The sequence below is a fragment of the Myotis lucifugus genome, unplaced genomic scaffold (assembly GCF_000147115.1).
Source record: "Myotis lucifugus unplaced genomic scaffold, Myoluc2.0 scaffold_285, whole genome shotgun sequence".
In the NCBI taxonomy this organism is placed as follows: Eukaryota; Metazoa; Chordata; class Mammalia; order Chiroptera; family Vespertilionidae; genus Myotis; species Myotis lucifugus.
This window is the reverse complement of record NW_005871333.1, coordinates 936,870-962,375: the sequence shown is the minus strand read 5'-3', so window position 1 is coordinate 962,375 and position 25,506 is coordinate 936,870. Positions and strand designations below refer to the sequence as shown.

Genomic DNA, 25,506 nt, shown 5'->3' with positions numbered 1-25,506 from the left:
AAATTTTATCCATCTATGAACCCTTAACGAGTATTTTTGTTAGTTTCTAGGTCAAAGAATATTAAGTATGAAACACTGGAAACAGCATGTAAAGAACTAAAGCATTTATTCCAGGTGAGTATCAGCTACAGGAATTCTGTCCTGTTACCCACTTATGATGTTAAAGGATCTTAATTCATTACAAAACCTTCTAGGGAGTAAATCAGACACACATTTCTAAGAAATGAATCAGTGATTCCAAAACAATCTTTTCATCTTAGATCTAACACAATTTCAAGGAAATAAGACATGTAAGTAAAATAGGTTCGAGGAAGGCATTTCTTGAAGAATAAGGCCAACTATTCTTATATATATATTTTGTTTTGTTTTGTTTTTGGGGGGGGGGGGGGGAGAGAAACACTGATGTGAGAGAGAAACATCAATCGATTGCCTCCTGTATATGCCCCGACCAGGGATCAAAACCACAAACTAGGTTTGTGTCCCGACCAGGAATTGAACCCCTACAACCTTTTGGTGTATGGGACAACACTCCAACCAACTGAGCCACCAACCAGGTCAGGGCAAGAACTTTCAATAAAATTATTAGAAAAAGTAGATCACAGCTTAAGGAATAGAGAGAAGGTACCAAAGTATATGTTGGGTATATTATGTTTTAAACAAAGGATTTATTTCAGTAATCATCTAAGGAGAGCTTTTTAGTCAAGGGTTTTCTTCTAACTAAAGCCTAAGTATCCTCCCCCCTCCCTCCCCACCCCACCCCACCCCTAACACACACAAGACAGAAAAGCTTCCATCGAAGATTGGGAAACCACATACTCACTCAGAACATATGGGTAGGACTTCAGACCTCTGCCACCAGAGGGCAGTTTTCCCTAATTGTTGGCTGACTTAGGTACCCCCTATTCATATGTTGAAGTCCCAATCCCCAGTACCTCAGAATGTACCTATATTTGGAGATGAGATCTTTAAAGAGGTGACTAAGTAAAAATAAGGATGGAGCCCTAATCCAATATAAGAAGGGAGGTGCACATGCACAGAGGGATGACCATGTAGAGGCAGCAAGAAGGCAGCCTTCTATAAGCCAAGGAAAGAGGCCTCAGAGGAAACCAACCAACCCTGCTGGCACCTTGATCTTAGACTCCTAGCCCCCAGAATTGTGATAAAATAAATGGCTGTTGTTTAAGCCACCCAGGCTGTGGTATTTTGTTATGGCAGCCCTAACACACTAAAACACAAGGTGTAGCTCTTTGGGTTGATGAAAATCTTTTAAAAGCTGAAACTACAAATAGGGATGGATGTACCTAAAACAAAAATATACATGAGTGAACTATTAGAGAATAGTAGAAAGATCACAAACTCAACAGTCAGAAGACCTGAATCTGACTGCGTCCAATTACTTACTAATGATGTAATCTTATATGTAACCTCTCTGACCCGGTTTCCTCCCAGTGAGAGGTAATAATTCCCACATATCACAAGGTTTTGGAAGGATTAAATAAAGGAAAAACCACATGACAGAGCCAGGTGCATAGACTATGCTACTAACAAGTGTTAGCTGAGCCTGGAGAGAAGCATTTAATGCAGGAGACCCTTTCTTAAATGTAATAGTCATCACATATTAGTCCACTGGTATTCTAATTTATAAATCAGTTACATGCAAACTGATTGGCATAAAAGAATTCATTTTTTTTGTTTGTTTTTCTCTTTTTAAATTTCTTTTTTATTCTTTTTTTCTTTTTTGAGTTTTTTTTTCTTTCTTTCTTTTGTTTTTTTTTTTCATTAATTCTTGATAACCCTAAACTGAAGAGAAAAAATCCAAGAGCCAAGACCTGGGAAAGATGTGATCATACCAAGTTCACAGCCCTTTTCCACATTACTATGAAAAAAAAAATGACTCATTCTATGAAATGAGTCATTTGAACTTTGAAAAGAGAAAAATTAGCTCAGATAACTCAAAAGCTAGAAGTTTAACACCTTGACCCACAACTTACCCCTACTGTCCCAGTTTTTAATTTGAATTTGCTTCCTCCTTTCATGGCACCAAAGAGAGGCAATGTAAGCTTTTTAGCTTTGTTTTCAGCATCTATAGTGTGACTTTCAGTCCTAGAAAGAAAGAATAATTATACACATCTATTCCGGTGAGGCCAAGAATTTATCTAAAAACACAATGACACTGACAAAGAAACATTTAGCAAATCAAAAATTTCCGCATATGAAAGAGGACTTCAGGCCAGCAGAGTCTGAATGGACAATGGCACTACAGATAGTCAAATACAGAGCTATTAAGGACAAGAGGCTCCGGCTCCTACCTCAGTCTAGTAATTTACACCATGCTACATGATTTCATATTCATAAAATGATGCTTACAGTACAAAGGTCACTGGCAATGTGTAAGATGATCCCACCCCCACTACGTGGCAGGAGATGGATCCATGGTGTAAAGCCCTATTTTCACCAACATCTAAACAGGACTCAAAGTACCTTACTTACCTGGAGTCCACACTTATAACCACACAACTCTGAGCACAGTTGATTAAAAAAAAAAAGTGTGTGTGTGTGTGTGGTGGGAGGCAGGATATCCTATGTAGTGAGTATTGACAAGAACATAATAAGAGACCCAACAATGATGAGTTTGTCAATGTTCTCATTGGCTTGAGAACGTCATAAAAGCTAAGCCCACTACGGTAAAGCTGAGGAAGGGCAAAATGAAGATATTGTAGAAAGTAGAAGAAGAAAAAAATAGTCTCCCCACCACCCCCGCACCTCCCCTCAAAAAAGAATAGCAGCCTGGCCAGCATGGCTCAGTGGTTAAGCATGGACCTATGAACCAGGTCACGGTTTGATTCCTGGTTGGGCACATGCCAGGGCAGCAGGCTCGATCCCCAATGTGGGGCATGCAGGAAGCAGCCAATCAATGATTCTCTCTCATCATTGATGTTTCTCTCTCTCTCTCTCTCTCTCCCTCCCTCTCCTTTCCTCTCTAAAATCAGCAAGAATATATATTTTTTTAAAAAGAGGTGCCTCTCAATATGTAGATATTCATCTATGCAATGCACCCAGCATCAAGTGCATGTTTTGTACAGTAGTGAGGGCATGAATAAACACTGACAATCTAAAGCAGCACTGTTCAATATAGAATTTTCTGCATTGATGGGAATGTTCTATTTCTGTGCCGTCCAATACAGTAGCCACTAGTCACATGTGCCTCTTGAGCACATGAAATTGCCTAGGGTGACTGAGAAACTGACATTTGAATCTTATGTAATTTAAATATCATATGTGATTACTGGGTGCTGACCGGACAACACTGACCTAAAGGGGAAAAAACTTTCTGTAATTAACTACCTTTCTAAGTGAATGAACCCATCTAGGCAATACCACTTTTTGAGATGCCCACCTGGTTTCTGTTTACTATGAGTTGCTTATTTCTAAAACAACCTACTCAACATTTTGAATATTTGTTGAGACCACATAGAATAAATCTTTTAAAAATATTGTCAAGTTGTAAGACTAGGATGGAGACTTGACTTGGGGTGGTGTACAGATTATGTGTTGTAAAAGTGTGCACCTGAAAACAGTGTCACCCCCATCAGTTCTATAAAAGGAAAAGAAAAAAAAAAGACTGGATCTCTCTCTCTCTCTCTCTCTCTCTCTCTCTCTCTCTCTCTCTCTCACACACACATACACACACACACACACACACACACACACACACACACACTAGCCAACTCTGGGAAAAATTAATCTCGAAATCTTATTTACAAATTACTCAAAAATCTTCTGGATGTCAGCAAATGGATTTGGGTTAATCTCTTCTAATAATCTCCCCAAAATCAGTTCACAATAGAATCAACTTCAGGGGATTATGCTTTTTCCCCTTTTAAAGGAAGAAATTACCCATTTTTAAAAAGTATTTTTATTAAACTGTTGTCAACTGGTTCTTAGGAATAAGAGATACAGGCATTAGCCTTGACCGGTTTGGCTCAGTGGATAGAGCGTCGGCCTGCGGACTGAAGGGTCCCGGGTTCGATTCCGTTCAAGGGCATGTACCTTGGTTGTGGACACATCCCCAGTAGGGGGTGTGCAGGAGGCAGCTGATTGATGTTTCTAATTCTCTATCCCTCTCCCTTCCTCTCTGTAAAAAGTCAATAAAATATATATTTTTTAAAAAGAGATACAGGCATTAAAATGACTATCTGTGTGAGCACACTATGCAATAAACAAATCATGTGTAACAGAATTGTACACTTGAAACTTATGTAATGTTATTAACCAATATCACCCCAATAAATTTAATTCAGAAAAAAAGAATTTAAATAGTCTGTATTCACCTGTGGTTTTAAAATCATAGATGGTATTACATTATAGTATTTGTATTTCTCTTGTGAGTGAGGTTGAGCATCTTTTTATGTAATTAAGAGCTATTTGTATTTCTTTTTCAGTGGCTGTCAGTTGACAACCTTTGCCCATTTTTCTCTTGGGTAGATGGTTGTCTCTTTATCATTCATTAGTCTTTACACATTAGGGAAATGGGCCTTTTGCACACATTGCTCTTTAAAAAGTTTACTCTGCACTAAAAGATGAAGTATAAAATTCAGAGCCTTCCAATGAAACAGGTATTAATAGTTTCCTCTAAAAATCTGTAGGAGTCTATAGTTCACAAATTAAATGAGTTTTTAGTTACTCTATGAAACGACTGCTTTCTGTGCTTTAAAGTGTTTCTTATATTCTATGTCTATTCAAAAATAATTATCTAAGAAGATAAAAATATAATTCAAAATGTTATCTATGCAAACATGCTTATTTAAAACTAGAGGCCCAATGCATGAAATTTGTGCACTAGGGAGGGGGAGGAGGATCCCTCAGCCCGGCCTGCGCACTCTCGCAGTCCAGGACCCCTCGGTGGATGTCCGCCTGCCAGCTTAGGCCTGATCCCCGGCAGGCAGACATCCCTTTCACAGTCTAGGGCTCTCGCAGTCTGGGACCCCTCACTCCTTACTGCGGGAGAGGCTCCTGCCATGGCCGCCGCACTTGCCAGCTGTGAGCCCGGCTTCTGGCTAAGCGGTGCTCCCCCTGTGGGAGCGCACTGACCACCAGGGGGCAGCTCCTGTGTTGAGCATCTGCCCCCTGGTGGTCAGTGCACATCATAGCGACTGGTCATTCTGGGAGTTCCACTGTAATGGTTGCTTAGGCTTTTATTATATAGATTCCAAGTATATATCACTGTGAGCACTTTATAAATTATATGAATGTCTAATCACTATGTTGTACACCTGAAACTAATATAATATTGCATATCAACTGTAATTGAAAAATAATTTTAGAAATTTTAAACACAAATAAATGAATAATGATTACAAAGAAAAAAATTTTTTAAATAAAACTCCAAGTATAACTAAGACTTACTTTTTTAGTTCTGGAATCTCTGCTGGCTTTACAATTTTTATCAACCCTTTAAGTCTCTGTTGTTCTTTCCTCAATTCAAAAGTTCTCAGATGAAGTTTCTTCCGGGACACACCATCTAATGCACTCCCTGATTTCATTTCCGACATAAATGCATCTAAAGAGTCCTGAGATGCTGACTCAGATAGAGCTGTCAGGAAAGGGATAATGCATGTTAGAAAGATGGTTGCAAATTTGTAAAATGCAGCCAAAGTCACTAACGTAGAGTTGGACAAATGACATTATTGATATTAGGAATAAGGAAACAGGTTATAGCTGGGAGGCTGTGGGACATCACCTTGCCTCATTCCCTTCATCTATTAAATAGAGAATTTACACTAAATAATGTATAATGTCCTTCCTAGCTCCTTAGAAAGGCTCCATATTCTGTACATCTTATTAACCAATGTAGCCCAGTGCCTAGTATAGTGCACTACATATGGTCAATACTCAATAAGCATTTGAGTCATTGCCTTACCTTTGCTTGAGGCTTTCAGTCTCTCAGAAATGTCAGAGAGTTCCCTTTCAGCATCATTCAGCTTTGCAACCTGTGACGCCCAAAATAACAGGATTAGCAAATGTTTTTTTTTCTTTCAAAATATGGTAGCTTCCTCCTCTTATTTTCACTATTGTTATAAGTTTTAAGAAGATTAATTCGAAGTCTGGTTAAATCTGTTCCTTACAGAGTTAACATTTTTCATTTGTTTATTTAATTCTAATTGAATTAGTTCCTGAATTAAAGAACTCAGAATTAAACAGAATAAATGTATAGAACACAGACTTTATTTTAATCAAAAGAAAAAGCTCAAGCTATTTGTTTTCAATAATGAATCAAAAAGACAGATGCTGGTCATGTTTTAAACTCTGAATATCACTTAATATAGTGAAAACACCTGCTACCTTATGATAATTTCATGAAGGATACACTGCTTAAAACTATTAAACATCAACAACAACAAATAAAAGACTAATATCAAACAATACTCCTCAAAATTCCTTTCATGATTTTTGACTGCCAGAAACCTAAAGTCAGTTTCACCTCAGAATGTCCCAATGTGGAACTTTTTCCTTTTTATTTTTTTGTTTTGTGTGTGTGTGTGTGTGTGTGTGTGTGGGATAGAGGTGGAGTGTAACAACATATCCAAAGAATGTTCATTAACAGACCAATATTCATCTAGAGGTGGACAGAGACTCTAGCAGCAAGCCAAACTTTTTCCCAACTTGCGTAAGACTAGTTGTTTGTTGCCATCAAATTTGCAGATCACAAACGTTATACCTCAGTACCAGATTTTAATGCTACTGCTTTTGTAATTATAAAAAAAATTTAAATACATTATTTTATTTAAATATTAAACTACCACAGCTACTTCTATAAGTAAAACTTGCCAAGGATTCAAAGGTCTCTGGCTTCTCATCAATCTTCCCAGCCTTCTTCATTCGGTTCAGCCGTTTCTTCTCAACCAGGCCAGTCCGATCAAGAAATGTGTCATCATCACTGTCATAAAAGTCTTCATCTTCCCAGTTCTTTGCTTTCCTTTTCCGAGATACTAGAGGTAGATAAAATATATGGTAATAAAATAAGTTTTGAAAAAGAAAGAAGGCAAGTAGGTAAGCAGCTTAAAATATCACCACCTGCCCTAACTGGTTTGGTTCAGTGGATAGAGTGTCGGCCTGTGGACTGAAGGGTCCCAGGTTCTATTCCGGTCAAGGGGACATGCCCAGGTTGCGGGCTCGATCCTCAGTGGGGGGCGTGCAGGAGGCAGCCAATCAATGATTATCTCTCATCATTGATGTTTCTCTCTCTCTCTCTCTCTCTCTCTCTCTCTCTCTCTCCCTTCCTCTCTGTAAAAAATCAATAAAATATATTTAAAAATATATATATATTGATCCAGCCCTAGCCGGTTTGGCTCAGTAGATAGAGCGTTGGCCTTCGGACTGAAGGGTCCCAGGTTTGATTCCAATCAAGGGCACATGCTCATGTTGTAGGCTTAGTCCCCAGTAGGGGGCATGCAGGAGGCAGCCAATCAATAATTCTCTCTCATCATTGATGTTTCTATCTCTCTCTCCCTCTCCCTCTCTGAAATCAATAAATATATTGATCCAACAATTACTCTTCTAGGAATTTATACTAAGAAATCAAGCATCATTATTTCTAACTGAAAATCTGGAAAGCCCATCAACAGGGGACTATGGTAACTATTAGTTTTTTGTCTACTCTATACCATCTTACTCCCCTTGTTATGTTAAAATTTAGAAGTACCCCCTTTCCTGTAGAAAACTCTTTCACCAAACTATTAGCTAAGAGTAAAGCTAGAATAATTATATTTTCAGAATGAAGGGTTTAATAGTTTACTTGCCACATATCTTTTCTTTTTTCAGGAACCCACTAGGAGATGTCCACCAAAACAAGAGAGCAAACCAAGAAAAATGAAAAGATGTGAAATCCATTGAAGACTATCATCATCCATGCCCTCGACTGTTGTACCTTTTTAACCTGCCGAAACCACAGAAGGATGTGTCCCACTAAAACAAAGGAGTAAGCCAAGAAATCTGAGCATATGAGAATCAAGAAACAGAAATTCCAACCCCAGAGAGAGAGGAACGGAGAGAGAGAGACAGAGAGAAACATTGATCAGTTGCCTCTCTTCTGCATCCCAACTGGGGATCAAACCCGCAAGCTTTTTGGTGCCCAGGATGATGCTCCAACCAACTGAGCACTTGACCAGGTGCCAGTTTTTAAAATGAGATAAGCAATGTAATGATGTGGATAATTTCCATGATACATTCTTATGTTAAAAAAATAAATCACAAAAGAGGATAAATAATTTAACTGCATTTGTGTACAGGTGTTTGTTTTTTGTTAAAGGATCCAGTTCAAAACACACATCTGTATGCAGAGAACATGTCTGAAAGAAGAACATAAACAATGGCTACCTTAGGGTTTGAGATAGGGAATTTTTCTTCTCACTTCATTGAAGTCTGTACAATTTATATTTTCCCCCTAAAAAGGGTTTTATTATCTTTTATGTTAAAATTCCCTTCCCTCTCTTTTCTTTTCTTTCTTTCTTTCCTTTAACCATTTGCACACCATAAGCATCTATAGAGACAAGCAGTGGACTTTTTTAAATTAAATTCAAAATATCGTGGCAGTTAGCTGGTTAAGAAAAAAGTGTTCCTACTCACCTGCCTCCTGCCGCAGCAATCCCAAAGTATCAAGGATTCGACAAGCTTCCAGTGAGCACTGGATCATTGCTTCTTTTTTCTTTCCTAAGTGAATGGCCTCAGCCACCAGCTGTTTTCCAGTTGAATCATCCACAGGTAATCTGCATTGGTTTAGAGGAAATTATAGCACAGCACTAAGCTCCAATCCTCACACAAAATAATTAATATTTTATGGTAATAGTCATGTTTTTTAAGATGGCTTTTTTTTTCTTTTCTTTTTTTTTTTTTTTTTTCGCTAAAGTATTACAAAGGGTTTAAGATGGCTTTTCAAACTCTCGGTTCATTTTGTTCTATCTTGCCAAGGTTAGATTTCGAATCTTTTCTTTCCACCTCTTACCCATCCCACCCCACCCCTCAGTAATATAAGTGTTACTAAACTATCAAGACCCCAAATCAGGAATAGCCTAAAATTAAAACTAAAGTTACTTTTTGAATTGTTATCTATAACCATAAATTAAACCTGAAATTGTCCACTTTCCAGAAACGGACATTAATGAGAAGAGAACATACCTCACCCTGCAGAGCCAGGTGCTATGTCCCTGCTCATCAAATTCATATTCTAATTCTTCTCCTTTGGGAGAAAGAAAGACAAGACAATTTTAACAGGATCTGAAAATTACTAGTTGATACAAAGAGAACAAAAGTTAAATAAGAATATCAAGTTCCCCTACTACACTGAAAACTAAATTTCAAAAGCATTTCAGTCCTCATTCCTAGGGACTATTGTCTGATAATAAAGTTAGGATGAGCTTGAGGCACAAAAAAAGCAAACTCAAATCAAAACAATCAACTCTCTATACATAGCTTTGTCCACTACATAGTGGCTTTCACTTTTTTGTATAAGTTGGAGACTTAAGTTGTTAAATTGCCACAATTGCCTGGTTTTTAGAAGTATAAATAGTAAGCACAGAATGCAACCAATTCATATATATATATATATTCATGCACTCACACACACACATATACATCTAGGCAAACACACACTTAGATATTCTTCAACAAATCTCTAATGCAACAATCCTCTGTGGAATTATTTTTTAAATCCTATAAAATCAAAATCCATGCCAAGAATTACAAAAGATCAGGTGAATTACAAAGAAAAAAATTACTAGTTGGCTCAATCTCCTGCCATCAAAATGTAGGATCTCTTAAGAAGAATGAGGCAAGTCAGAAAAAAAGAACTTCCATTTTTCCAAGCTGAGAAAGACTAACAAGAACTTTACTATTTTCAAAATAAGTGTGACACAACTGACCACAAGGGCAAGCACCGAACAAAGAAGACAGCAGAGAAAATATGGCATTCTAGCCGAAACCGGTTTGGCTCAGTGGATAGAGCGTCGGCCTGCGGACTGAAAGGTCCCGGGTTCGATTCCGGTCAAGGGCATGTACCTGGGTTGCGGGCACATCCCCAGTGGGAGATGTGCAGGAGGCAGCTGGTCGATGTTTCTCTCTCACCGATGTTTCTGACTCTCTATCTCTCTCCCTTCCTCTCTGTAAAAAATCAATAAAATATATATTTTAAAAAAAAAAATATGGCATTCTAAATACCTGAAGATCGAGAAAACGACACTGCTGTGGACACATTCCACCAGGAGGGTCAGAATCTGTTTACATACCTTCTCGGTCAAAAAAACCTTGGAGAGCCTTTTTTGGATCCTTTATATAAAAGGCCTCCCTTTCCTGCTGAAACTCTAAAACAATGGGATTCTCTTCAGCCTCATCCTCTACAGCATCTTCTCCTACAGAACATGGGAGAGAAAGAAAAGACAATCAAATATAAAAAGAGACCATCTGAATGATACCCACTTTCCTTTCTTCATAAAGATACAGTTATCGGTGATGAAAAGAAGAGGGGGGGGGTGGAGCAAACAACCAAAAAAACCACCAGTGTTGACATCTTCAGATTTTCTAAATTGTGTGACAAGTTACAAGTTGTTTTTGTGGCCCTTCCCCTCCCCCACCCCATCACTATGTTTTAAAAGCAAAATTACCTACCACATTTTCTATGGAAAAAAAAATCTAAGCTCCAGGTCTCATACTTTGCCTCCAATATAATTTCCTAATACTTCTCATATCTGTCAAATAGTCTGGTCTATTCATTATTCCCTTAAAATCATCAAACCCTGCCCTCTCAATGCTCAGCTTCCTAAGGGATACTTTTTCTTTCCTTCAAGTCACTGCTCAAAACTCTTCCGCTTATAAACTTTCCCAAAGATCTAAGTCAGTGCTGCCCAACAGAAATATAATAAAAGCCATATGTGTAAATCTAACATTTGTAGTAGCTATATTAAAAAAGGGACATAGCTCGGCTGGAATGGCTCAGTGGCTGAGCATAGACCTAGGAACCAGGAGGTCTCGGGTTCGATTCCCAGTCAGGGCACATCCGTGCAGGAGGCAGCCAATCGATGATTCTGTCTCATCACTGATGTTTCTATCTCTCTCTCTCTCCCTCTCCCTTCCTCTCTGAAATCAATAAAAGTATATTTTTAAAAAAGAGACGGGTGAAATTACTATCATGTTATCAATGTAAAAATATTATCAATGAGATAGTTTACATTCTTTTTTCATACTAAGTCTTTGATATCCAGTGCGTTTTTTGCATTTACAGCACATGATGATTTGGACTAGCCACACTGAGTGTCCAGTAAACACATGTGGCTCGTGGCTACCATGGACAGTGCAGGGCTAAGTCCCCAGTGATTGCTCTCTTCTCTGAACCCTTACTCCAGCATGGTTTCTAGATTTGGCATTTACCACAGTAATTTCATATTAATCCTGTCCTCCCAACAACATATTAAGGCCTTTTCTATCTTTTCATATTCCTAGCTCCTGAGTACCCATTCCTAGCTCTTCTGGCAAAGGGTCCAGCTCTCTCGATGAGATATTTCACACTTCTGGATATTTACACAACACACACAAAATATTCAAGGTCATATCCTATATTGAATAATATTCCATTTATGTGCTTAAATGTAGTTCCAGCCCTTTCATTGATAAAGTCGATAATAAAAAAAATATTTTTAAATGGTAAAAACACCAAACTAATTGTATGCTAAGGAAGAGTTTCCAACAAGGGAGTGAACTTGTAAAACAAATGAAAAGAAACCCATAGTGCCCATAATTCAATTGTTTTATTGCAGAAAAGTAAATGCATCTCTCTGGGTTTTGGTAACCTCGTGTGAAAATTGTATTTGTCCCATCTATCATGAAAACTTGCTTGATAAAAAAGGTCTGAGGGTAGTAATGACTTTTAAATATTAACCTCGGTAGCAAGTTTGATTTCTTACCCATTCCCCAGGTGCAGCCCATTTCGTCATCTTGACCAGCAGTATTTCTCTTCTTTTCAATGGCATCCATCTCCTCGTCTTCATCTGAGTCTTCCCCTAGCATCTTCTTCTCCAACATCATTTGCTGCTTCTTGCGCAATTGCTTCAACTGCGTGACTGTCAACTCGGACTCGGCCTCTCGGTCCTCCTCTGGTCCCTGGTGAACCAAGCGAAGGGATGCGTTTAGAGTCCAGGGTCGCTGACGCCCCTTCCAGGGAGACGGCCGTGCGCTCTGCGGTCTGGAGGCGAGGGGCCAGCACCCTCCACCTTTGCCATCGCCGAGTAGGGGAATCGCCTTCCGGGGCGAAGGCTTCAGGAGCTCGGGGACCCAGCCCGCTGCGCTCCGGGGGTTTCCATCCTGGGTTTCCCTACTTACCTGCAGGAGGAAGAGCCGGGTGCTGCAGCCGAAGCGAAGGACGTGCCCGACGTGGACCCGGCAGTAGGTGCGGGGCGGGATGCGGGCTTTGTTAAGGAAGGTGCCGTGGGTGCTCCCCAGGTCGTAGAGGTAGAAGCCGGGCCCGTGGCCGTCCGAGGGCCCGTCGGGGCCGCCCCCGTGCTGCAGCACGGCGTGGAAGCGAGACACCGACGGGTGCTCCAGGCACACGTCGCAGCTCGGCAGCCGCCCGAAAAGGCAGCGACTGATCCCTTTCAAGCTGCGGGTGCCGAGGATCGTGCCGCCCTTCAGGGTCTCGAGGCTGTAGGGGCCCGAGACGGGGCCGCCCCACGGCGGCTCTCGGTAAGGGGGGGCCCGGGCCGGGCCGTCGGGGGCAGGAGCCGCTGTGGGGGCCCGCGGCTTCTCCTCCGGAGGACTCCCCGTCTCCGCCGGATCCGGCCCAGCCGGGGGCACGTCGGGCTCCCCGGAATCTGGGTTCCGGCAGTGCCGCGGGCCCCTCCTTCACCTCCTCAGAGTTTGAAGGATTGGCGGCCGGGAACTTGCCCCGCACCGCCGGGGGCACCGGCAGGGCTGGCTTTTTGAAGTCGCCATTGAGTTCCTGTGAAGCCGTTGCCTCGGCCAGAGGGAGGCTGTCAGCCATCCTTCATCGGGTGCAGCCTCGAAAACTGGTCCTGGGAAACCCACCCCTCGGTCCCTACGTTCCTCCCCGCGCCCCTCTCTGCCCCGCTCCCGGCGCTGCTCTGGGCCGCGGAGGTGCGGGTGCGCGAAGAGGTGCAGACGACAGGAAGGTCATAAATAGGAGGAAAGCAACGGAGGCGGTCGGGCGGCTGTCGGACGGGGACGCGTTTAGAGGTTGCACATCGGGTTCTAAAGACTTCCTAGGTCCCGGTTAGGAGCAGCGCTTCCGGCAGCCGCGGACCACTAACCCGTAAGGCAGCCTTCGGGGCCTGAAGTAATCCTGGCCGCAGCCCGGGGAGTCGCTCCGCAGCCCGGCCGCGCTCCCACGACGCGGCAGTGAATGGTCCGGGACCAGCCCACCGTCCGGGACCAGCCCTCCCTGTCTCCCAGCTGCCCCGCCATCAGGCGACTCCAGGACCCTGCGCTCTGCCTGCGCCGGCCGACGAGCTCCCGCGGCATCGGGGCATTCCTGGGGCTTCTTCCGGTGAAGTTAGGGGGAAAGGGCGACTTTTTAATCACTTCTTTCATTCATTAGTTCGTTCATCCTTTTATTCTTTGCAAAACCAGTTACTGAGGCTGCCGAGTGAAGTGGTTCCGAGTGCAGACTCCGAAGCCGGGCTTGGTTTCCCCCTTGGCCGTTTGTGACAGTGGGCAGGACAGGGGGCCTCAGCGTCCACATATGAAACGTGGGATGATAACAGTATCTCCTTCAGGGGGTAGTTGGGAAAATGGAATTAAACAATGAAGGCAAAGTCTGGCACATATAAGCACTCCGTAAATTGCAGATAATACTGTGAGCCAGATGCTGTACTAAGATCACGGTTTTGAGAGGTAGATGGGAGGATAACATCAGTTGAGGCAAGTACCGGTTTAAATCCAGGGATAAATGCTGTGATGGAACATGCAAAGGGCTGAGAGAATATAATGGAGGGAGATGTACAGGGGAGGTTAAGGAGGGTGGTGAGGGAAGCTGTGCTTGAGAATGAGTACAAGTGCACCAGGGATGTCACGGGACTTCTGGCAGAGAAATTCCTTAAAGGGTCAGATGTGGGGTTTCGTGGCGTTCTCGGGAAACTGAGAAGTATGCTATGGTTAGAACTGAGAGGGTCGTTTCCCCCAGGAAGCTCCTCTGGACTTCTCGGCACCGTGTCTGCGCCTCCAGAACAGCACTTAGCACATATTTTCATACTGAAATGTTCTTTTTATGCTTCTCTCCCTCGCCTCAGGTCAGGGATTTTGCATTGGCCTTTGTCTCCTCCCATAATGCCTGGCATTTGGTACATGTTTGTTGAACTTGAAGAGACATAAGAGCAATGAACCTGGAACGCTGGGTTGCAGACAGATTGTGAATTCTGTTGAATGGTAGGCCAAAGAATTCTGACTGGCTTGTTCCAATAGGCAGTGGGAAGCCATTAACCTGAGTTTTTAAAGAGTAAGTTTAGCAGCACTGGAGAACAAATAAGACACAAGGAGACACGGAGGAAGGGAGTACCAGTTAGGAGTCAACAGAAATGTCTCAGATTCTTCCCATATGTATGTCAGAAATTGAACACGTTAAGGTTACTGTTAGTACATTTCCCACCAGGACCAGTTAAAAGTTCCCGTACCTGACGCACAGAATGAGAACCGCCTCTTCCTGTTTTTCACTCTACTCCCTTTTCTCCTGCTGATCCAAGACATACGTGTCAAGATACTCTAAGAAATATTTCAGGTCTCATTTAAGTAACTGGGTTTGCAGATTGTTCAGGATTGGGAATGATGGTGATTCTAATGGTAAATCAGTGGAGTGAGATGGAACATAGAGTACCAGTTGCTGGAATCCAAATTCCACCTTGTGGTTCATTCAGTCCAGTAGGTGTTATCATCATGTGTGATTTGATGACTGTCATGTAACAGTTGTATTTCTCTTCATTCCTGCAGGGAGAACATCTTTGGTCCTACAGTGTTGCTGACACTGACATTTTTCTAAGTGGTCTTGAATAGCCTACTTTTTATGTAAATAACAACTAGACTTCATATTTTCCACTTCAGAAACCTATAAGCTAGAGCTGCCAGAGAGTTAAAAAACACTACTTTTAGGATATCATCTACATTTAACTTGAAAGCTCTTATTTAAAAATGTTGAGATACTGGGGAGAGATACCAATCTCATCAAGCCAGACCAACAGAAGTTCCTTTGATTTGCTGCCTCGGGAGTTCCGCCTGGTGGAAGTCCATGACCCACCCCTGCACCAACCCTCAGCCAACAAGCCCAAGCCCCCTACGATGCTGGATATCCCCTCAGAGCCATGCAGCCTCACCATCCATACCATTCAGCTAATCCAGCACAACCGACGTCTGCGCAACCTCATTGCTACAGCTCAGGCCCAGAATCAGCAACAGACGGAAGGTGTAAAGACTGAAGAGAGCGAACCTCTTCCCTCTTGCCCTGGGTCACCTCCTCTTCCTGATGACCTCCTGCCTTTAGATTGTAAGAATCCCAATGCACCATTCCAGATTCGGCACAGTGACCCGGAAAGTGACTTTTATCGGTAAGTTAAGGGTTTACTACATCTTACTTTTCTCAAAAAATCTTTCCAACAACCGTGTTAAACATGCAATAACTTTTCCATGAGGGAACTAAGAGTCACTGACTTGGCCAAAGTTGCTCAGGTAATTAATGGGAAGTCTAAGACTTGAATCCTGATCTCCAAAGTCTGTATTTTTTTTTCTGATGCAACAAACATTTATTGAGTGAAAACTATGTACCATGCACTTTACTAGGAGCAAGGTACTACACGTGTAAAACAGGCCAGTGTGGATTTAGCTCAGTGTCCTCAAATTGAGATGCAGAGAGTTATTCTGGCATTATTATTCTGGGATTTTTAAATTATTTATTTTGATAACATAGTTTAAGGAATAATAATATAAAAACATTCTTGATCCTTGCTACTCCATATCTGGTTGAAGACCAGCAGCATCTGCTTCACCTGGGAGCTTGTTAGAAATGCCATGTCAGGCCCCACCTAGACTCACTGAATTAGAATCTTCATTTTAGCAAATCTCCAGGAGTTTCATGTGTGTATTTAAGTTTGAGAAGTCCTGCTCCAGATGCTCTGAATGACTGACTTATAACCTAGTACTACTACTAGATGTCAGTGTGTATGTTTGCATTTGGTGCCAAATTACTACCTTTTTCTTTTCATTTTGAAATTTGCCAGACCTTCAGAAATGTTTAAATAACAGCACAATGAACACCCAAGTACCCTTAACCTGGATTTACCAATTGTTAACATTATGCCATATTTACTTTCTCCCATATGTGTGTGTACACACAAATACATATACACAAACACACTTTTTTATGCCAAATATTTTAAAGTTGCAAACATCACAGTATTTCATGTCTGAATTCTTCAACTTATCCTAAGAATAAGGAAATTTTCCTACATAATCCCAGTTATTATTATACCAAAGTAAATGGATGGTAATTAAATGATATCATATAATAAGTCCATATTCAGATTCCACCAGTTATCCCCAAAATATCTTTTGTAGATAATTTTCCACAATCCAGGGCCTAATAAAAGATTCATGTATTGCATTTTATTTTTTTTTAGAGTTCAGGTCATTTGTTTTGTAGAATGGGCCACTTACTGGATTTGCTGATATTTCCTCAAGATTAGATTCAGGTTAAATTTGTTTGGCAAAAGTCTACATAATATTGTATATCACTTATTGCATCTGCCTATTGATGATAATAGTACTATTTTCATTGTCACAAACTAATGAGAAAAGAACAGGAATAGACATAATACGTAAAAGTTGCAGTGGGCCAAATGGAGGCCAGATGATGTCACTGTGAAGTCTTGGGAATAGTGAATGTGGGAGGAATAACTATGTAATAACATGTATGGCACATATTCTTATAGAGATGTCCAACTTAAAAACACTTGCTCTGTAGCCAGCAGTGCCATTTTGAGGGCAATTTAGTGGTAACAAAATAATACCATCCATCGGATTAAATTGATGGTGTTATTTAGAATTTTGCAGTTTGTGTCAATTTTCTAACTTTAATTATGAAGGAGAGCTATAAACATCCAAAGTTCATACCTAGTTTGTTTTATACATATTTAAGAAGCTGTCTAACAAAAGCAATTTGCATCAGTTATGGGAATGCCAAAATAATTATTTTCCTTTGAAAATATATAGGTCCATATATTACTCAGGAGAAGCTATCTGTTTATTAGGCACTTCTGAGGCCTAAAGCATTTGGCATAGATACTGGCCTGGGAAATGATGATGGAAACAGTAAATGAAAAGTTATTTGGCAGTTGGTTTTCTTATAATCCAACTATTGTGTGAATTGCAGTAGTTGCTACTGAGCAGATAACAGTAAAGTGGGCGGAGAGTTCCTCCAGCACTCTTTGTACAGCAAATGGTGACACGTGCCAAGTACGGAGCAGGGAAGAATCATTTTCTGTATCCTATTTTTTATATTTTAACTACTTATTTACTTCCTTTGTCAAGGGGAGGCAGAGGATAGATAGGAAATCTCAGGAGACAGGTACATTATTACAGGATTGTTAGAAGTTATTTTTAGGAGATCAGACAGCTTTTGAAGTTTTTTCTTGGAGAGATTAAGATTTCTGCAGTAGTGATTAAGTGCAATTTGTTGTATTATGAAGAACATGGGATCTGGAGTCAGAAGCTCCACATGACACTTATTAATAATACCCAAACAACTTTTGGCAAGTGAGCCCCTCTGAACCTGTTTCCTCACCTGCCAAATAGGAATAATAATATGGATGCTACCCATTTCACAGCATAGGAGAGGATAAAAATGCTGTGTAAGCTGTATATGTTTTGAGTTGCTTTTATAAAATTGAGTTGCTTTCCCAGTTTTACAAATGGGCTGTTGCAGTTATATAAGAATCTCCTAACTGGGACTGTAAATTTCTGAACGGCCATATGTTGCCCAGCATGTGAGGAAACGAGCACCATTGAGCAGTGTCTGAGCTCTACTGTTAAAGTCAATCAGATCCTAACAGTAATCAAAATTGAGCAATTGGTATAAGAAGGAAACTTCCTTTTTACTAGACACCCTTTTACACTGTTTCTTATAGGTATGTATCGCCTGTTCAAGCTTTATGTAATTGGAGGAGCTCAGAGATAAGACTGTGGGTTGCTTAGACACGCCCCATCAAGCAGTAAAGAAAACTGGGGCCCTGACCGGTTTGGCTCAATGGATAGAGCGTCGGCCTGCGGACTCAAGGGTCCCAGGTTCGATTCCAGTCAAGGGCATGTACCTTGGTTGTGGGCACATCCCCAGTAGGGGGTGTGCAGGAGGCAGCTGATCGATGTTTCTAACTCTCTATCCCTCTTCCTTCCTCTCTGTAAAAAAATCAATAAAATATATTTTTTATAAAAATAAAAAAAAGAAAAAGAAAACTGGGCTGTGTAACTGCATAGAATTTTCCTGGAAAGCTGGGCCAGTGGTTTGATTGGAATTGTAAAACTTCTAGGGAGACAGGACAGGTCACCCTTTTGCAGGAGCACTCGTAACACTACCACCATGTGTCTGCTTTCAGTGGGAAAGGGGAACCTGTGACTGAACTCAGCTGGCACTCCTGCCGGCAGCTCCTCTACCAGGCAGTGGCCACCATCCTGGCCCATGCAGGCTTCGAGTGTGCAAATGAAAGTGTCCTGGAGACCCTAACTGATGTGGCACATGAGTATTGCCTTAAGTTCACCAAGTTGCTGCGCTTTGCTGTGGATCGGGAGGCCCGACTGGGGCAGACGCCTTTTCCTGACGTGATGGAGCAGGTATTCCATGAAGTGGGCATTGGCAGTGTGCTCTCCCTCCAGAAGTTCTGGCAGCACCGCATCAAGGACTATCACAGTTACATGCTACAGGTGAGGCGACGCCCTGGAGGACGCAGTCTCGGGTGCTCAGCAGGATCCCACAATTGCTGTAGAATGCCGAGCACAGGATCTTGGAACAGAGGACATAACCTACTTTCCTCATGGCCCTAGATGAGACTCACTGGCCTCATCAATGACCTGGCCAAACACACAGTGAAGTGGTACTGCCCACGGTGGGAAAGCAGGGAGAGACACCATTTTGGGTTATAACCGGAAATAACTCCTCTCTTAACCACTGTGGCCTTATGCAAGCAATTTGCTCACTGTTTCGGTTTCCCCAAACCTAAAATATCGGAAAGAATTTTTAATGCTGTGTAAGCTGTATACATTTACATATACAGCAAGAAGTCTTTGCTAAGTGGTCCAGAGTTCCTACACCATTCATTACCCACCTGGGGTACATATGTTAACTGTTACTTTTTAAAAAAATATATTTTATTGATTTTTTACAGAGAGGAAGGGAGAGGGAGAGAGAGTTAGAAACATTGATGAGAGAGAAACATTGATCAGCTGCCTCCTGCACACCCCCTAACTGGGGATGTGCCCACAACCAAAGTACATGCCCTTGACCAGAATCGAACCGGGGACCCTTCAGTCCGCAGGCCGACACTCTCCACTGAGCCAAACCGGTCAGGGCTTAACTGTTAGTTTTATAGCCAAAAATGTGATCTTTTGTCCCATTTCTGATTTATCTCTATTTTTCACCTTTATGTAACTTTCAGTTAATGACACACACACACACTCTCTGCAAACAAATTTTCTTCACATGTCTATCATTTACAAATGCAAACTCAACATCTTAAGCAGATTCCTTCCATTGGCAGTGGGTGCTTTATTCATATTCTGTTGGCTTTTCCATACTATCCAACTTGTTTCCAACATTTCTTTGGAAAATTCTCTCTTGCTTGCCAACAGATTAGTAAGCAACTTTCTGAAGAGTATGAAAGGATTGTCAATCCTGAGAAGGCCTCAGAGGACACTAAACCTGTAAAGATCAAGGAGGAACCTGTGAGTGACATCACCTTCCCGGTCAGTGAGGAACTGGAGGCGGACCTTGCTTCTGGAGACCAGTCACTGCCCATGGGAGTCCTCGGGGCTCAGAGTGAGCGCTTCCCGTCTAACCTGGAGGTTGAGGCTTCACCGCAGGCTTCAAGTAAGAGAAATCAACTTACACTTGATTCTGGATATCTACCAATCTCAGTACTTTTTACCTTATGGAATTATACTCTGAAGAACAAAAGCGGGAGAGGGCAGGAGAATGAAAGTCTAAAGACAAGTACAGCTTCACTGATCTAGAGAAAGCATTTTTTAAATAATTCCTAGTTAGGATATGGATGTAATGTATGTTGTCCTACTGATTACAAGTTAATTCAGCTGACCCAGCTAGGTAGGCAGATGTCCCCTCCCTCCCTTAGTATCTGTGTTGGTCCTTCCTGGTGCTTGTACTCAATTAAGACAACTTCCAGATAAATGAGTGTTAATTGCTCAAGGATATTTGAATAGTCAGGCTTCCTTGCTAGAGTAACGCAACGAATTGGAACTAAAAGCGCTTGCACGGGGCTACACAGGCAGCTGGCCCCTTCTTCCAGATAGACTTCGCGATGACCTTACAAACCAGGATGACTTGATCCTTAAGTCAGTGAGACTGCAATTAGTCTAGACACTTGGTTCTTTACAAATATAATTTGTCATTTCATCAATGCTCAAAGGAAGCAAACAGCAAATCCTCCAGTGTGGCATAAACAGAATTAGGCCCCATTTGTTACAACTGTGTGGCAGAGCCTTTCACCATGGAGAATGCCCACAGAACAGTATTGGACACGCAGAGGGCCTTGTTGCAGACTTAGGGGCCATGTCTCTCTTCAGCAGTCCATGACCTGCTACCATTGTGGAGTGATCATTAACTTTTCATAATGAGATAGGACCAGGGACCCAAACAAAAGGCAGGAAAACAAGGCAGTCCCATTAAAGGAAGGAAGGACAAGCAAACATAACTGAGCAAGAGCCTGTGGTTGTGCCTGCCTTTGGGCCATGAGACAGGGAGTCTTGCCACATGCATGCAGTTTTACTTCCCTGGTTCAGAAAAATGGGGGTGGGTGAGGGAGGGTGAAGGAAGAAGTGGAAAGGAAGATATTCAGAGTTGGTCTAACTTTTTTAAGCAGAGAATTATAACCATATTCTCCAGCCAATAGTCAGAATATAAGCTGAGCTCAAAGGCCATCAGTCTGCCCTGGGTAGGATCTTTATTCTACTTTGTTCCAGCCTTGGCTTACCAGTACAGTAGGTCCTCGGGTTACATCAGAGATCCGTTCCTACGGCTCAATGTAACGCAATTTTTGCCGTAAGTCAGAACCCACCTACATAAGCACCTATGTCACTCACATGGAGCACATACACAGCAATGAAGTGAAACAGTAAAAAAAATTTAAAAGAAAGATAACAATTCCTGACCTTTACTTGTGGTAAATAATTAAAAAAACATAAAGCACATATGTACATATGTCGAAATGACAGAACTTTTTTTTTATAAATAAATGGGAGGTGACGTAACCACGAAACGATGTACATCTTGTCCGACGTAACCCGAGGACGGCCTGTAGTTATGTGTTCTTCCATTTTTAGGTACAGAGGTAAATGCTTCCCCTCTTTGGAATCTGGCCCACGTGAAAATGGAGCCTCAAGAGAGCGAAGAAGGCAATGTCCCTGGGCACGGCGTGCTGGGCAGCGACGTCTTCGAGGAGCCCATGTCAGGCATGAGTGAAGCTGGAATCCCCCAGAGCCCAGATGACTCAGACAGCAGCTACGGCTCCCACTCCACTGATAGCCTCATGGGATCCTCCCCCGTTTTCAACCAGCGCTGCAAGAAGAGGATTAGGAAAATATAAAAGGAAAAGAGATTTTCTGTTCAAACCTACAAACCCAACAGAAAACCTGATATATTCAGATTTGTTTCCATAGCGATTTGACTCTTAAACACAGTGGATTTTCCTGATTTCAGTGAAATTGGACTTAACCAAACAAGTTTGCATTATTACTTTTGCATTCAGTTTTTGTAATTTTCCACACCAACCAAGCCACATTTTACAGGTATGTCATGATGCTGGGATGGTAATCAGGAGATCAGAGCACTGTCTTTGATGGCTGTCCTGTGACTAGACCCGTTGCTTAGCTTCTCTAAGGCCATTTCTCTTGCACAACTGAGAATTGTACCACTTTGACCTATGTTGCAGGGCTGCTGTGAAGACCAAGATGCTATTAAACCTCAAAGTTGTGCTTGAATAAGATTCACAAGTAAATGTATGCTGGTATCAGATGTCAGTTTTTTTAATTTACTTCATGTTTGGTTGTCATTGGGAATCCAGTACTAACACCTAGCAAGAAATCGCTAACCTCTGCACAACTTACCCATCTGGAGTCTTTCTAAAACTTTTGTTGCCCATGAAGTCTCATAAAACCAGGTCTGTGGTAACACAGCCTTTTTGCTTATTCAGACAGCCCTCTCCTATCCCATCCAGATTTTCTTCTTGCTTCTTTAGATTTGTTCCATCTATCCTCATCCTTATCTTTATTTCCACTAAGATTTTTAAAATATTTTCTCTATGTACATTTATTTAATTGCCTGTTTCATTTTCTCCTTTGTGAATAAAACAAACAGGAACTGTCCAAAGACCGGTTTGTGCTTATTTTATTTGTTGCATCTGCTTGGCCATCAGAGGCCAGCAGTCCCATTGCTTTGCCAGAATTCTACATCTGCAAATTGTGCTTCTACTAGATGGGTAGCCTCTAAAAAGAGGCTTTCTACTCTACATCATATCCTGAACTTTACTATTGTCACTCATCCATTCCAGTACTGCCCTACTTAGCATCTGATAGTCTCAATCAGTATTTATTATGTAAATGATGCAGCATTGGAATAATTAGGAGTAATTAGCAAACATGTGCTTTATGCCTTGGTAATAGGTGCCCGCGTGTTAAATTCTGCTGAAGTTTATAGATGCAGATTACTAATCTTGTGCAATTTAGAGCACTCCTTTAGTCAAGACCAAAATCAAGACATTATGCCTGCCCTTATGGAGCATATAGTATAGGCCATACAAGTTATTCTTTAAGGAAAAAGTATTCAAAGGCACTAAGGGGAAAACCATGTATGTTCAGAGTTTTGCTGTGCAAATGGTTTCCTCTTATAGATTCAAAATTTTAGACCAGTGGTTCCCACTAGGTACAGAATATTGAAATTAATACTTCATGGTAAAATAAAATGCTTTTATTTTTAGAATGTTTAAATTGGAGAAGAGGCACCAGATGGTCAAAGTTGGGGTCCTCTGATAAAGCAGGTCATATGGCTGATACCTGAGAGTCATCTGGCCTAGAATTGTCCCAGGTTGTTTGGGTTAGAGCAGTGGTTCAAACAGATTGCTGGGCCCCACCCCCAGTTTCTGATTCAGGTCTTCAGTGTTCCCTAACAATTTCCCTGGTGATGCTTATGCTTCTGGCCCAGAGATCACACTTCCAGAACCATTGGAGGACAGATTAGGCAGGGAAAAATTCCTTAGGAAAAATGCACTACATTTTGAGATACTGTGAAGAATGGAGGCAGGGTAAACCATGATTGTTATATATGGAATGTACACCTGACCCAAGTCCATGGCCTTCGGAAAATCACTAAGCATATTTTGCATTAAGTTCAAAGTAAAATGCAAACAGGGCCTGGCTCTATACCTGGTTACTAGGTCCCTGTGTAACCAGGGAAACTTTAGTAAACATCACCTTACTGAGTCAGGTTTGGACATGTGTCTGTAAATCTCTCTGATCAACAGAAGTGAAATTATTTATAATTATATAATTTTCTTATTTTAAATTCTGACAGGCAGGCTTATACCAAAGTTAAAATTAAAAACTCTATCCAAGTCACCAAAAACAGGATTCTTATTAATTATATGTTTTGTCCACTTTCTTCAACAAACCTATAATGAGCTACCAAGCATTTCATATCAACACTGACTGGTTGCCAAGGAGACTCCACTGCCACTCTGTACAAGCTCATGTTTCTTATCTCCCATTCTGCTAAAAGGAGGGAAGCTCATGGGTCAAGGACAAGATGCTTGGGAAACAGAGGCTATAAATACAGCCTAATAATAGAGATCTGAAGTGAACAATATGTTCTCTATTCCGTCCGTTAGCAGCAAAAGTACTTGAGTTCAAATGATAAAACATGAAGGTTTACAGGCAGAACACCAGCATCCAAGAACAGTCAGAAAATCCTTCCTTGCAAAATCCTAGGGAAAGGCCACAGGGAATCAACATCTACCTGCCAGGTCCACATTTCTTCTATCCTTGGCTTCACTGGAGTCAGGAAATCTCCCTAATGAGAGAAACTCTGCTATTCTGTACAAAATTGTTCTTTATAGTAACCCCAATCAGAGGTAAGGATAGTTTCTTCACCGAGTTCCAAACTCTTGGACATCTAGAAACTATTTGTTTCTCTTCCAGTACTGTGCCATTGATTCTTGCATAAAATTCTGGAACGCTGGCTCTTCATGGCTTTCCTCCGTAACTGCAAGGAAAGAAAGGTCAATTCTTTTTAAACTCTCCCATTAGACAGGTAGATGAGACCTGCTGCACCCGTCCATCAGGCACAGTACTCTGTTTCTAAGAAACTAAGTGTTCATTTCTCCCAGTCAGGAAAAATCTCTCCTGCTTACCATGTGGCCCCAAATGTAGTTTCTTTTATCTGCAAGGGGGGGAAAAACCCCCCTCATAAAGTAACTGAGGTCCCACTTCTATTTTTATCCAAAGGAAATGAAAACGTATGTCCACACCAAGATCTGTTAATGAATGTTAATAGCAGCTTTAGTTATCAGAGCTAAAATCTGGAAATAACCCAAATGTCAACCAGCTGGTGAATGCACAAATTGTGATAGATCCATATAATGGAGTATCACTCAACTGTAAAAAACACTACTAATACATGCCACAAATCACAAAAGCATTATACTGATTGAAAAAAGTTGAATGCAAGTTAAATACTGTCATTCCAATTACATGACAATCTGGAAAAGGCAAAATTATAGGAACAGAAATTAGATCAGTGATTGCCAGGAACGAGGTATGCAGGAAGGGACTGAATAAAAACAGCATGAGAGAACTTCGGGGGTAATGGGTGTTCTGTATCTTGATTATGACGGTGGTTACAAGACTATATGTGTTAAAACTCCTCAAGAGGCGCGTGCGTGCTCTCTCTCTCATGCCTGAGCTTTTCCCATCCTTTTCTTCTTCCCCAAAGGCACCTTACCTTTGCCCTTCTCTCTCCTAAGCTCCAAGGGCCCTCTTGGAGGGCCTCACTTCTACTACCTCTGTAACTTTCTAAATAAACGTTCTCTTATAATTGGGGGGGGGGGGGGGGGAGGAATGCACAACTCACCAAACTAGAAACTTTTAAAAGGTGGGTTTTACTCTAAATTATACTTCAATAAATCTGATTACATGAGGCACTTTACATGTTAGCATCCAGTACACTGGAATAAAGAGAAGTTTGCTCTT

The 25,506-nt window shown here is 41.5% G+C and overlaps 3 protein-coding genes across 10 annotated transcripts in view; 1 reads left to right on the top strand and 2 right to left on the bottom strand.

Annotated features, from left to right (window-relative positions):
• Nucleotides 1-13,521, bottom strand: part of SLC4A1AP (solute carrier family 4 member 1 adaptor protein) — a 20,278-nt gene extending 6,757 nt beyond the window's left edge. The window contains 12 exon segments of the mRNA XM_006109987.1: nt 1,992-2,103; nt 5,407-5,593; nt 5,921-5,990; nt 6,829-6,989; nt 8,626-8,765; nt 9,175-9,235; nt 10,281-10,403; nt 11,952-12,147; nt 12,367-12,864; nt 12,866-13,033; nt 13,035-13,262; nt 13,423-13,521. Of these exon segments, the coding sequence (XP_006110049.1) occupies nt 1,992-2,103; nt 5,407-5,593; nt 5,921-5,990; nt 6,829-6,989; nt 8,626-8,765; nt 9,175-9,235; nt 10,281-10,403; nt 11,952-12,147; nt 12,367-12,864; nt 12,866-13,033; nt 13,035-13,262; nt 13,423-13,521 (2,043 nt within the window).
• On the top strand, nt 12,615-22,637 carry SUPT7L (SPT7 like, STAGA complex gamma subunit). Of its 5 annotated transcripts, none has more exons than XM_023763501.1 (5): nt 12,615-12,726; nt 14,983-15,593; nt 18,633-18,957; nt 19,882-20,119; nt 21,589-22,637. In XM_023763501.1, the coding sequence occupies exons 2-5, from the start codon at nt 15,181-15,183 to the stop codon at nt 21,849-21,851; spliced, it is 1,239 nt and encodes a 412-aa protein (XP_023619269.1). In that variant the 5' UTR covers nt 12,615-12,726; nt 14,983-15,180; the 3' UTR covers nt 21,852-22,637. The 5 variants fall into 5 exon arrangements, with proteins under 5 accessions (XP_023619269.1, XP_006099905.1, XP_023619267.1 ...); XM_006099843.3 differs by lacking the exon at nt 12,615-12,726 and adding an exon at nt 13,412-13,546; XM_023763499.1 differs by lacking the exon at nt 12,615-12,726 and adding an exon at nt 13,414-13,546 and having other exon boundaries at nt 14,289-15,593.
• GPN1 (GPN-loop GTPase 1) overlaps nt 21,667-25,506 on the bottom strand; it is a 20,955-nt gene continuing 17,115 nt past the window's right edge. For 2 of the 4 annotated variants that reach the window (XM_023763502.1, XM_023763503.1), the window contains one exon: nt 22,635-24,520. In XM_023763502.1, coding sequence (XP_023619270.1) covers nt 24,438-24,520 — 83 coding nt within the window. In that variant the 3' untranslated portion in view covers nt 22,635-24,437. Of the gene's footprint in view, nt 21,824-22,634; nt 24,521-25,506 lie in introns of those variants that run through there. The other 2 variants (XR_002831914.1, XM_014465304.2) reach the window with 2 other exon arrangements.

Excerpts from the sequence above, each read along its gene's own strand:
- SUPT7L (XM_023763501.1), top strand. The coding sequence starts at position 15,181 with ATGTTGAGATACTGGGGAGAGATACCAATCTCATCAAGCCAGACCAAC. Across the intron at positions 18,958-19,881 it reads ATCACAGTTACATGCTACAG|ATTAGTAAGCAACTTTCTGA; the intron begins GTGAGGCGACGC and ends GCTTGCCAACAG. Across the intron at positions 20,120-21,588 it reads GGCTTCACCGCAGGCTTCAA|GTACAGAGGTAAATGCTTCC; the intron begins GTAAGAGAAATC and ends TTCCATTTTTAG.